Source organism: Gadus macrocephalus, chromosome 8, assembly GCF_031168955.1.
Source record: "Gadus macrocephalus chromosome 8, ASM3116895v1".
Classification (NCBI taxonomy): Eukaryota; Metazoa; Chordata; class Actinopteri; order Gadiformes; family Gadidae; genus Gadus; species Gadus macrocephalus.
This window is the reverse complement of record NC_082389.1, coordinates 1,769,830-1,782,820: the sequence shown is the minus strand read 5'-3', so window position 1 is coordinate 1,782,820 and position 12,991 is coordinate 1,769,830. Positions and strand designations below refer to the sequence as shown.

The 12,991-nt window shown below is 47.8% G+C and overlaps 2 protein-coding genes across 2 annotated transcripts in view; one reads left to right on the top strand and one right to left on the bottom strand.

Moving 5' to 3' along the window:
* Positions 1-12,991, top strand: part of myadmb (myeloid associated differentiation marker b) — a 110,819-nt gene that overhangs the window by 67,613 nt on the left and 30,215 nt on the right. The window lies entirely within an intron of this gene.
* Positions 140-12,735, bottom strand: ncstn (nicastrin). The gene is made up of 17 exons (XM_060058004.1): positions 12,594-12,735; positions 11,812-11,913; positions 11,081-11,204; positions 10,573-10,694; positions 10,032-10,177; positions 9,110-9,257; positions 8,120-8,232; positions 7,353-7,505; positions 6,338-6,442; positions 6,052-6,129; positions 5,612-5,781; positions 5,398-5,500; positions 4,119-4,217; positions 3,761-3,848; positions 3,286-3,449; positions 2,665-2,877; positions 140-1,255 (listed from the first exon to the last, which is right to left on the bottom strand). The coding sequence occupies exons 1-17, from the start codon at positions 12,649-12,651 to the stop codon at positions 1,133-1,135; spliced, it is 2,109 nt and encodes a 702-aa protein (XP_059913987.1). The 5' UTR covers positions 12,652-12,735; the 3' UTR covers positions 140-1,132.

Below are 12,991 nucleotides of genomic sequence, written 5' to 3'. Positions count from 1 at the left end.
AAATGTATTGTGGTCAAATACGTTTGGGTTGGATCAAAAGTGTTTGTTGAATTCGTAAAGCATATGCAAATGGTCGTTATCTGTGGGTTGTATTCAACATAAAATGTATTCACCAATCAATGCAGAGAAAGACTCAAAACCCATTCATTCGCTTTATTGTCAAGCCTTAAGGCATAAATCATCATAATAAACATTGGGTCTGATTCGTTTGAAACATCCTGAATACGTTTTAAATGGCGTGGCATCTTGATTTTTTTTAAGTATTTATATCAATTATAGAAACATTCCAAAAATTGCTTAACCAAAGACAACACATTTGAATGTTAGGATCCCAACACATTTGAACATTTAATCCCTTGAAATTGAAGATGAATGCAAAGTAATAGAAAAAAAGGGCACGTCTATCATTTTTATATTGGGTCTTCGGAATGATTCATTTTAAAATGCTAAAAAACTTCTTAAGTTCCTAGTCAGGTGCAACAATTAAGTTTTCAACCAAATCCACGTTTTTACATTTGTTTATTTTAGCATCTTAAATCACACACACACAAACACACACACTTATACAGATCACTAACTCTCTGACACACACACACACACACACACACACACACACACACACACACACACACACACACACACACACACACACACACACACACACACACACACACACACACACACAAAAACATGAATTGAAATACAAAACATGGAAAATAAAAACTTCATTGGGAACGGGATCAATTACAGGAGCATGTCCGCCAGATGTTACACCAGTGGCGTGTTATATTCTGATGAGATCAAACGCATCCCGGCCTATCCAATGCGATCCAGTATCAACGTCGCGGTCATAACGTCCCAGTTCAACTGAGTGAGTCCGTGTGCTGAATCTTAGTCTAAAAAAAACCCTCCGTCGACTTCTCCGTGTGCCAATTTCCTACGGGATTTTTAAATAAATAAAAGAAGAAAAAAGAAAACACGAAGAAAAAGAACTAATCAAAGCGAGGTTGGGTTCTGGAGAGGGACGTGCAAGCAGTAGTAAGGGAGGTCGCACCAAGTGGTCGCGTGGTCGAGTCCCATCGCGCCCCCCCCCCCCCACCGATGAGGTGTTGGAGTGGGCAGGGGCGGAGCTTCAGTAGGTGGCGTTGGCTGGCTCGCGGCCGGAGCTGAACAGGAAGTCGGCCTTGGCGTTGACGAAGAAGGTGATCAGGAGGGAGACGAGCAGCACGGCCAAGCCCACGCCAAGGGTCAGCATCTAGGGACACACGCAGGGGGCCGTTGGCAGCCTGGTTCTAAAGAGCTTTTTGTGCGTCTGTAGTTGCATTATAGGAGTTCAAACATCGATTTCAAACCAGACGTTTTTCAATTTGTGACGCAATACGTTTATTCCTTTTATAAATTGTTTAACTATCAACCAAACAGCACTGGTGCAGCATGCCGCTATTGTATCAGATGACCGTTGTCCCAATATCATCATGCAGTAAGTAAGGGCTAATCACCGAGAGGCAGGGCAATAAACAGTTTGATATGCCCGGCTCGTGGACGGCTTCCCGCCCGAGATGATAACCTTCCACGAGCCGGGCATATCAAACTGTTTATTGCCCTGCCTCTCGCTGATTAACCCGTTTATCTACTTCTTGCTTGCCAACATAATAAAACAATTCAAATACTTTAATAATTATGTTTTTTCTTATTCGTATTGCATGCTTATTAAATGTATACTCTGTTTGAGTTCATCTCCCTCAAACATTAGTCCCCTTTAATTACGATTGATCAAACATGTTTTGGACTCCTCGAAGGGCATATCACGCTTATACCACGGTCACTTGCCAAAGAAAATAAATGAATAATAAACCATTAATATATATTTTCATGCGTTTTACAATCCAAATATAACGTTTTTCACAAGCCATCATTTAGTTTCCCTGGTAACGCCTCAGAGTTTGACTAAACCTGGAACAATCATTACCCTCCCGTACGGTTCTTATGCAACGGAAACGTTGTTCACTCCATGAGCCAGAGAGCTAACGTTATGGATTGTACATATTTATAATTCGAAATTCGTCCCAGCCTTTATATCACAGATCCTCTAGGTTCTATAGCATATGACCGTGTTGTCTGATAACAGTTTAATACATTTTTCACAATTTACCAGCTCTCGTTTTGAAGGCTGATCAGACAATTTGACTGGAACTACTTAGCAGGTGTCCGTATATCAGGGATTAATGGTCACCCTGCAGCCAATCAGAATCGAGTATTCCAAGCGGCGTATTGATCTACTATCTGATGACGCTGTGCTCAGTCAGCAGGAAGTACAACCGACAAGTCAGCGGGCAACCTGCCGGGTTAATGCCCTCCTCCCAGCCAATCAGAATCGAGCATTCTTAAACGAAGCAGAATAGAGTCAAGTAAACCACGGCAGCAGAGATTAGGAGGCGGCCTGAGCGCGGTGCAACTCCAACGATGGCCAAACCTGCCCAGTCTAACCCTTCACGATCGGAAAACTCTCCGAACCGAGTCAAGCGATTTAATAAACAACTGCAGTGCCGTCAACATGAGCAGGCTCCACCTGTTCCTATCGTCAGTAGATTAGGGGAGAGAGCGGGACCAAACAACAACAACAACAACAACAACAACAACAACTACTAGGAGGGCGTGGCCTACCTCCAGGTCGTGGCCGGCCACCAGGAAGATGCGCGCGTTGATTTTCTTCCAGCGCGACTCGCTCCACGTCGAGTAGGTGGACGAGTTGAACTCTCCGAGCAGGAAGGCCGGGGACTCGGCCCGGGCGAGTCTCGTCGTAGAGCGGACGCAGTACCCTGCCGGCTCCGTGGCGTTCGGGGGGGTCACGCCGCGCACCCAGGTGTACGAGTTAATCTGGGGGGGGAGTGGTTGGATATTACGAAACCATCTGCAAAGGTTTACACTTTCATTGTCTTCAGAGGAAGTTGGACGTTTTTATACTGCGGTGCATGCAACTCGGTCTTCACATATAAGCACAGGATTCTACACGTTTCAACTCGTATACATTTTCTCAACACAGAATATTAAAAACACAAGTAAGTCCCCGTTTATGAGGGTAGCCCTGCCCTCCACTCAATGAACAACTCTTTTTTGTAATGCTACGTCACATTATGTCACGTTGTCTTGTCTTAACCCAATAGGGCTGCGACCGTCAAACGAGATAAAAGGCATTCAAAAGCCAGAAGAGAAAATAAACATGTACTCGTTGGTTTCCTAGGACATCCAACCCTTTTCTGAGGCAACGGGCGTGGCTCTCCTTACGTCTGTGCTGTCCGCCGCGTCCTCGAACTTGCCGGAGCTGCTGCAGTTCTCCCTGCTGACGTTGACGGCCGTGCCCGTGAGGTTGGCGAACACGTAGCTCACCAGTTTGGTGGAGCTGTTGGAGTTAAAGTTCACCCCCACGTAGTGCTCAGGGGGAAAGGCCCCTGCAGAGAGGGGGAAACGATAGCAAACAAATGAATAGAGATCGCTTTTCTTGTTACAGGAAAGACTGCAAAGTTTGTTATTGCCGACATCCTGGAACCACTGACACAAACACACGCATAACAATAAATACGAGATAGACCCGGAGTATCTGTTTAATGGATAACAAAGGTTAACCCGGACGACGTAAGCGCCAATCTGCTCATCGCTTGAAAGGTGATGCTCGTGAACAGCAGAAACAGGGTGTTGTTTATCGATGACATCAGTCCCTAAAACACGATGGCAGTGTTTTTATTCAACCGGTCCAACTCACTCAGTGCTGGCAGATCCTCAGGGCTAACTATGGCTTCGAACCAGGGGTTCTTGGTCTGGATCAGGAATCCGTAAAGCATGTGAGCCACCTGGAGAAACAGAAGGGGAGAGCGGTGGATTCAAATGTTATCCCTTATCTTAACTCCGGCAGGCATGACAAAGAGAAGGGCTGACCACACACACACACACACACACACACACACACACGTCGGGGAATCCGGGAGCGGGCGTATATTTGTGGTCGTATAGTTGTAACATCTCGCTCACGTTCTCCACAACTCTCAAACCTCCCCATAGCCGCTTTAACCCCGTGCTGCAGCGTCATAACGCCCGGAGCGCGGTGGGTCCCCTGTCCTTACCGTCAGCTCGTCCGCGTTGATGCCCGCCAGCCTCTCTTCGGCGCCGCCCGCCTGCCGGTAGAGGGTTCGCGCCGCCAGGGTGGCCACCTTCGCCAGACCCTGATGGAGACATTGTTTAACGGGGGGGGGGGGGAATCAATCACGGTACCATCGCTCGAGCACCACAGCAACGGCCCAGCCAGGGCTGGTCGGCCTGGTGGCTGCCAAAACATTTACATTTTAACATTTAGCAGATGCTTTTATCCAAAGCGCTTTAAAACAGTTAATGCACACATGGACAGAGTCGACCACGCAGCTCGTCAGGAGCAGTTAGGGGTGAGGCGTCTCGCTCAGGGACACATCGACACCCAGCCAGGAGGAGCCGGGGATCGAACCAGCGACCTTCCGGTTACCAGCAAACCCTCTTTACCTCCTGAGCTAAGCCGACCGCGAAAAAGGGATGGGGTTTTATCGCACAGAATGATCTCACAACATATTGAATCGCTCTTGATGTGTTGTTGCTGAACAGCCCTGTAAGTCGTCCAGCTACATACAGAAGGCTTTGCCGTGCTATGTGACAGGCAGAGCTGGCTCTCCCGTGCGCTACGAGGAGACGGCGAAGCTTTGGTCTTTACGTGAACAATAGTGATGGGTCGTTGGCGACCGAGTCAGTTCGAAGGAACGACGCTTTTACAAGAATGAACCGACCGGATCATCCACGGTTCACTTCTCTCTCGTCTGTTCGTTCGTTTTCCCACGGAGTCGACCAGTCGCTGTGTTCACTGTTAAGTTAGCAGAGGGGTGAGGAGGGGCTGAGACGAGAGCCAGCCAATCGTATGCTGTCGTCTGTTGAGCCTAGGACGCTCTCGTCGAATTTTAGCCAATGAGACACAGGAACGCATAGCAGGTTGTAAGGGTCGCAGGGTCTCGTTCAGTCAGTCACTCGTTCTTGGCGAGTGGTATGGCTCTGCTCGAGGTGAATATACACATTAGCCACTGTTGTGTTGTCTAAAAGTACACGTAATCATGAAGTCGCAGCTATGTTTTTGCCTTGAACTACTGTGTTGCGTTGACCCGTTTGCACGATCGTTTGAGAATGAGGAGCCGAGAACCGTGCGGTCCATGATTCACCGCTATAGACGGTGTACCGGAAACACGACGAACGATTCTGAACGATTCTTCTTGGCGAACTGACTGGCGCATAATGAATCAGGGAAAAGAATCATGAAATCCATCACTAGTGAACGAGGGCAGGGTTGCATTTCTACCGATTCACTCAGCGGAACGGTGTAAACCGTACCTTGGCGGTGTCCGTGACGTAGTTGAACTGCTCTTCTGGGGTCAGGCCGGCTGGGAACGTCAGGTTGAGGTACTCGGCGTTATCGTACATGCTCTCGAAGAAGCTGGAGAACGAAGATCACACATGGAGGTCAATGTCACACAGGCACGAGTTTACTTGGATAATCACACCAATAGCATACCCGTTTGGATATACCGAATGTCCTTGGACTCACCTGTTTGTGAAGCTGGTGCGGTGATCGGTGAGGACGACGCCAGGGATTGGCTGAGCTCGAAGGAAGCGCTGGAAAGAGGCGGGAGGAAGGGGCTGAGAGACATCGGGCTCACCCAATGAGATGTTCAGGCTGGTAGCGACCGACCTGAAGATGTCAGTGAGGTTCTTCACCTGAAACAGAGTATATTTGGCAATATTATACAAAGTAATCTATACTTCAGAAACCAACTGCAATTAGCCACACAGTGCTGTGATGTTGTTGTAGGTTCATCGACTTTGTGGCACATATTATTCAGAGCAACCAGTGTCAAGAAATGACCTGAACCTCTTGAAGGCTCTGGTAGATGCTACGTTATCGTTTTGTGGGTGAGGGGAGCATACAGAATAAATAGCAAACAGCAGAAAGGAAAGAAAAGCTTTTGATAGAGCCTAGCTACAGACCTCTGTTTCAATACTGTCGTTCCTCCTGGAGACGGGGTCAGTATGGACCCACAAACCTTCGCTGGCGTGAAGGCCCACCTGTGAATGCACAAAACCGCGAGTATCAACACCTCTCCACCGCATCATGACGGAACAAACATCCACATCTGACTATTGAATTCGTTGCAATGCCTGAATTCCATAGTATATTAACACATCAATGCGTAGCACGTTCTAAGATACAATTACACAGCAAGACATGTGACCGAAAAACGACAACATACAAACAAAAGCTTGTAAGGCCTACCTGTCCAATCTCCACAAGAGAGTGAATGTTGTCCAGGTCAATGGGGAATTTATCTCCCTGCATGTCGTACACCATCCGCGAGCTGCCGATGTAGTCGAAGGATTCCTGCCGATGGAAACAGGAAAAGGTTACATAAATGTAAATGGACGGCATTTATATAGCGCTTTCCTAACAATTGGCCACCCAAAGCACTTTACAATACTTCCTCACATTCACCACTCACACATTCACACACCGACGGCAGAGTCAGCCATGCAAGGTGACAATATAACGTGTGGCTTTAGGGGACTTTCAACCAAATAGCTTGTCGACCGTGCTGGGACTTAAAGCTAGATCCTTGATTTTGCATAGGAGTTATGTTGTTGTAAGACTCCATGGACCATGGCTGGTCTGCAGCATTAGATAGAGGGGAGACAGGGGTGGCTTTGGTTACCTCACATCACATCCTCGTAAAAAAACACATCATGCCGGAAAAATAACAACCTGAGCTCTGCCTGCGGCCCTTCAGCTGTCACTGATTGAGCTCGGAGCGGATCGAACAAGTCGATTTTTAATCGTAATTCAAATGAATGGATCAGGACAATTAAAATAAATAAATAAACGATTATGAAAAAAAAAAAAAAAGTCTTTTAAAAGTAAGATATCAACATGGCAGCATGCGCTGAAAACATTGCGTGTGTAGAGTTTGCCTAAAGTCCTTGGCAACCAAAAGCAGCAGCACAACACATTGACCGGTACTCCAACATCTTAAAGTGAGGCCCGCACCAGAGTGGGAGAGCCGTGTTATTTATTCAGCTTTCGTCAATCATTACTATTCTTCAAATGAAATCCAAAACGTAAAAAATACTTATAATTCATAGAAAAAATAAAATCGATTCAAATCGGTAAATCGAGGTTTGGTCTGAGACTTTATTTGGGGCCGAAGGGCCCAGCCCACCCGGACCGGCCCCGACTGTGTGTCGGGGCCGGTCCCGTGCGGGACGGAGGCCAGCGGGCCGGGACAGTGTGCACCCACCCCCTGGAAGAAGGCGTAGAGGATGGTGCGTGGCGGGGGGGCCTCCCGGGTGACGTTGGCGAGGGCCCCGGCGGCGGCGAGCAGCGTGATGAAGCCCGACGTGCCGCTGTCCGCTCCCAGGCTGATGCCGTGGAAGAACGCCCGGCTGTCCAGCTGCCCACGCCATGCCACGCCACGCGGCCAGGAGAGGAGCGCCGGGACGGGGAGAGGGACGGGGGAGAGAAGCAAAGGGGAAGGGAGAGACAAGGGATATAAGGAAGAGAGAGAGAGAGCCGGAGAAGGCGAGCGATGGGAGCGAGTGGTGTGGAGGTAAGGGGGGGGGGGGGGGAGATGATACCTCAGTTAAGCACGTCAGTTTGACTTGTTGCAGCCTATTTGACGGCAACATAAATCCCACATTGGCTGCGTGACGCGCACAAAGGAATGCAGCTAATCCAACGGCTTGGGCTTCGTTTTAATTCTGCTGCCGCACACTTTATCACGCTGGGATCTGGACGCCTCGTTTAGAGGATAGAATTTATAAATTGTTACAGGCAGAGTTCCTGCTGCACTCGGCCTCATTTGTAATCTTGAGTTCTGAGGCTTTGAGTGAGACTCGCTGACTTGCTCGTTTCTGGATCCACAAGGGATGTGGAATAATTCTGACGTCTAGCACGGTTAGCGTGGCAGCCTTAACGCAGTAATAGGGGGGCTACAGCAAAGGAAGGGGGTCACACATACAGCCGGCGGGGGGAGCAGAAGGACGGCTGCGAGGGGACGGCACTCACCCTGGCGGCGGCGATGACGACCGTCTCGTTCTCGCTGTGCCCGCTGGCGGAGTTGTTCAGGCCCTTGGTGGAGCCCCACACGTTGTAGTTCCCCAGCGGGTCGCACACTTGCTCTGAAATCAGCGAGACAAAACAATAAGCAGCTGGGATGAGGACTCAGAAGATGTGATGTTGTGACTGTAAAGTTCCTACATGTGCACAACGATACATGTTGTATGTGACGTATCTTAGTGGGCTTACGGATGCCTGGCACGTCCTTTAAGCTACGGGAGACTATTTATTTTAGAAGTAGTCATTTCAATATTTGTTGAATTTCCTTACATCCTGACAGCAATCAATAAGTCAAGGGCTCTGACAGAGAAAAGGAAAAAAAAAAAACTCTGGTATCTGTGGCTGTTGGCAGCCTGCAGTGAGCCCTTCCACTACTTTAATACGGGGTTAGGGATCAATGATTCCGATCAGGGTTCAATAACTTGCGGGCCGACCCGTCGGTCTACCTGGTAGCTAGCTACCTGGCGACCTGCGGTCACTCTGACCGTGTATTCAGCGCACATGCCCGGAGTCCTTCATAAAACCAGGCCGACCTAGTGCTAAAGCCACCTGGTCACGTGTTTTGGGGTGGCGGCTTCGTAGGGAGGCCTACAGGGAGGGAGGGGGGGGCGGGTATTTTTTCAGTTGGCTACTTTCAAAATCTGTCTCACTCTAGCAGGCGCCTCCAAATGCCCCAGTGCTGGGTGATTAATCTCATTTTGATCGCGATTTCGATTTTAGCGTCAAACGATCCCAAAACGAATACAATCGAGTTTCCAGCCAAAAACAATCGTTTGAATAATCGTGATTTCGATATTGACCGAAATAATCGGGATCATGATTTTTTTTTTCCCCCATAATCGAGCGGCCCTAACAATGCCCTCGCCCAGCTTTAAGTCCGGCCCACGGACCTCCACCTGTGAAAGGCTGTAAAGAGGGTTAGTCAGGAGGGGCGCGTACCCGGGTTGAGGCTCAACCCGCTGGTGTCGCTCCGCCGCATGCAGGTGACCGTGTCGGTGACGGCGCTCATGTGGGAGGAGAGCTCCATGGCACACAGCGGGTAGACGGGCACGCTGCCGTTCACCGCCCGGTTGTGGTCCATATAGCACTGGGGACACATGCACGCATGCAACATGTTACACACACACACACACACACACACACGGAGGGCTTTGCACACCATCAATGTATTTGGTAGGTGACCCTCTGCCATATTGATAGGACCGTAGTACGGTTGAAATCATGCGTTTTGTTTCCCCGCGGCACACATGAGAAACGCCGGGTTGTCAAAACACAACAACACTCCCCATAAGGCCAGATGAATCATTCTAAAAGGTCCCATGACATGCCACCAGGTGTGGTGTGATTAACCGCTACAAGCCGTTTGAGATCTGCCCCTTATGACATCACAGGTGGGCGTGTCCACCTGGATGTGTAACGGTTAGATGAGCAACGTTTGCTACAGTCCACTGGGTAGGCTGGTAGACTGATCTATCCAGCACACATCTAGGAAGACACGCCCACTTTTGATGTCATAAGGGGCAGATTTCCAAAACGGTTTGGACCGGCTAATCACACTCACACCTGGGGGCATGTCATGGGACCTTTAATATATGACTATATTCAACTAATGAATTGACTGATTAACCATAAACAAAAAACATTTCTACTGCCATGACAACCAACATTCCAACGCTCCTTTGCTTACAAAACGGAGGCGCTCATTGCAACGTGACGTTGCAACGTACTCTCACCTGCCTCAAAGGAACAGCCTCGTTTGGACTAAGACACACCTGAGGATGTGTCCATTAAAACCAGAGTCACCGCTCAACGTTGAAACCGTTGACCTGCTCAACCAACCAGCGACCGGCCGCGCACCCACCTGTCGTATGACCTCAGTGCCGTTGTCGTCCTTCAGGGAGAAGATGGGGAAGCTGAACTCCTCGTAGGAGAGGCCGTTCCCATTCGGGTTCCACATCGTCCCGTTGCAGTGAGCCAGGGCGGGGTCGTAGCTCTCAGAGTAGACACCTGGGGGGGGGGGGGGGGGTTGGCATCGGGGCATGGTGATGTAAGTAGCTGGCTGGCTGGTCCTTAAAAAGGTCCCATGACACGTCACCAGGTGTGGGTTGATTAGCCGTTCCAAGCCGTTTTGAAAATCTGCCCCTTGTGACATCACAAGTGGGCGTGTCCACCTAGATGTACGCTGGATAGATCAGTCTACCAGCCTACCCGGTGGACTGTAGCAAACGTTGCTCATCTACCCGTCACACATCCAGGTGGACACGCCCACCTGTGATGTCATATGGGGCAGATTTCGAAAAGGGCTTGTAATGGCTAATCAAACTCACACCTGGTGGCATGTCATGGGACCTTTAAGACACCAACGTATGTGCTAACGGTTGCCCCCTGTTGGTGTAGCCCACCTGTGTTCTCATTGGGGCAGGTGGTGTGTGGAGAGAAGGCCCCAACTGGATTTGAGTTGGGCTTTATCACGGCAACGCCGGCAATGCGACTGGAGCCGTTTTTCAGCTTCATCATGACGTCCCTGCAAGGGTTAGGGTGGGGGAACCATGGAAACACACGAAAGATCACACCTGGAGCTGTCGTTATGGAAACATACTGTATATTTAACACAACTGTTATACATGCTATAGAAGTTAAGAAAGAGAACAAGTGTTTTATTGTGATCTGTTATGTAAGAATATAGCTGGAGAAGCAGTTAGCAGACGTTGGTGCCAAAAAAAACTCAGATAAAATTTGTTTTGTATAGGAATTGTGCATGGCTATACAAATAGAAAGCGTTTCTTGATAACGTGGGAAAAACATGGATAATCCTCACGTATGTTTAGCGAACAGAGTTGAATTTCTGTGCAGAGGATTGCAAAATGACAAATAGATTTTCAGATGATTGGTTGATGAGAATTCACGTACCTGTTGAACAGGTGAGATTCCAGGATGACCATATATGGAGGATTGTTTCCATTGGTCAGGACATATTCTAAATTCTGCTCCGACTCCAGAAAGTGGATCACCCCCACGTCCCCCCCTAGGGAGGCTGCCGACACAAACAGTGACTTAAACCCTGCTGTTGAACCAAGTGCCTTCTTACGTTGAACAAATAAACCCACGCCCTGATTTTATGTGATTAACTCATACACGAGGAGATTATACAGCAATGTGGCTTTTTCATCTTTAATTAATCCAGAGCATTATTTTCTAGTGTGATACCAATATCTGTGCTTCCTATTCTTAGATTTAACAAAATGTTCCAACTGTGGAAGACTAGACAGGAAACAACAGAGACAGAATGTTCTGAAGATAGGTAAGGTGATAGGTAAGGTGGGAGCAATTGCATACAAAATCTATATAAACAGAAGTCTGTTGTAGGCCAAAGGCTTTAAAAACACATTTGTGAAGGTTTTACAGCGGGGTAGCGAGATTGCATACAAACAGACACTACATCAATGAGACAGCATAAAGCAGTACTACATCTACCCCGGAACTATCCCTCTTCTATCTTAGAGGAAAGGGTGACCGAGTTACTTGGTTGGGTGGAATAGAGACTCCAGCTTTCTGTATCACATGACCATCAAACATCTGATGTGGGGAAGGGAGGGGGGAGTCAGTTGACGCGTGCATGATCAGATTGTTACTTGACTTACACTGGCAGCCTATTTGATGCGTCGCATTGAGCAACCTGACACACGGCACAGTGTCGTTGAGATTGATGTAGATTTTCTGTTCAACCGAATTACAGCGCACACCTGGAGAGGACAAATGTGTAACGCAAATACCAGTTTGAATCAGGCGATATTATACCAAACAATGGTAAAAGTAATGCATCTTTCAATGTCTCCATGTTCAATTCATCCAATAAAGTTGCTGTGGACCAATGGCATTTCAAAAGTATCCATTACAGTGGTTTGAGGCCAATGCCATTTTAAATCGGAGAAGGCATCCATATCAATTCCAAGTATAGCAGCGGTATTCAGTTCGTACAACATGTTTTATAGTACTTCATGGCATCAATGGTGGGGATCTCTAATGCATAGTTCATGAGGGCCTCTACAGAGAATCACGCGGATGCCGGATTGTGCTGAAGGCGCTTTGATTCTGTGGGATTCTCCTTGGAGAGGTGGAGATGACCAACAAAAGAAAGTCCATGAAATCACTGAACGATCTTTTAGTAATAAAGCCCATTCCGGCGATTGAACACATTTAGCATTATTATACGACGACTAACTTCTAATACACTATACACGGGATGCAATAGTGAAAACAAGGGAATTCATTGAGAAATGTAGCATACAGGCAAGTTTTCGTTAGCTCCCCCAAGCAGCTAGTGTTGATGAACCTTACCGGTTAAAACTGAAACATATCGGGTAAACCGCGGGGGTAGACAAGAACACCACAGTTCGTTCAACACAAGCAGATCATTTCTTACCATAAAAAAGACCACAAAGTAACAAATGTATAATCCATTTGGTTGATATCAAATCCATCTTCCTGGTTTGTGAAACAAAAAAAACAGGAAGTGTTAACGTGAGAATCGTCCGGGCGACGACTTTGGTTCCGCTCAGAATTATAATACATTTCTTCGCCATTATTGAGGAGAAGCGGCAGCGCGGGAGTAGATAGAAATAACGTGTAAAGATTTTTTTATTTACCGTGTTCTCACGACACACTTCACAAACGTTTCCTATACTTGCCGTAATGTCAGCATTTAGAACCCAACCCAGAGTGTGTTTGAACACGTAATTAAAAACGTATTTTCTCGCTTCGGGATGACAGATTTTCTCCCCAGAAAGGTGAGCATTTTAGACTAGACTTTTTTATAATGAA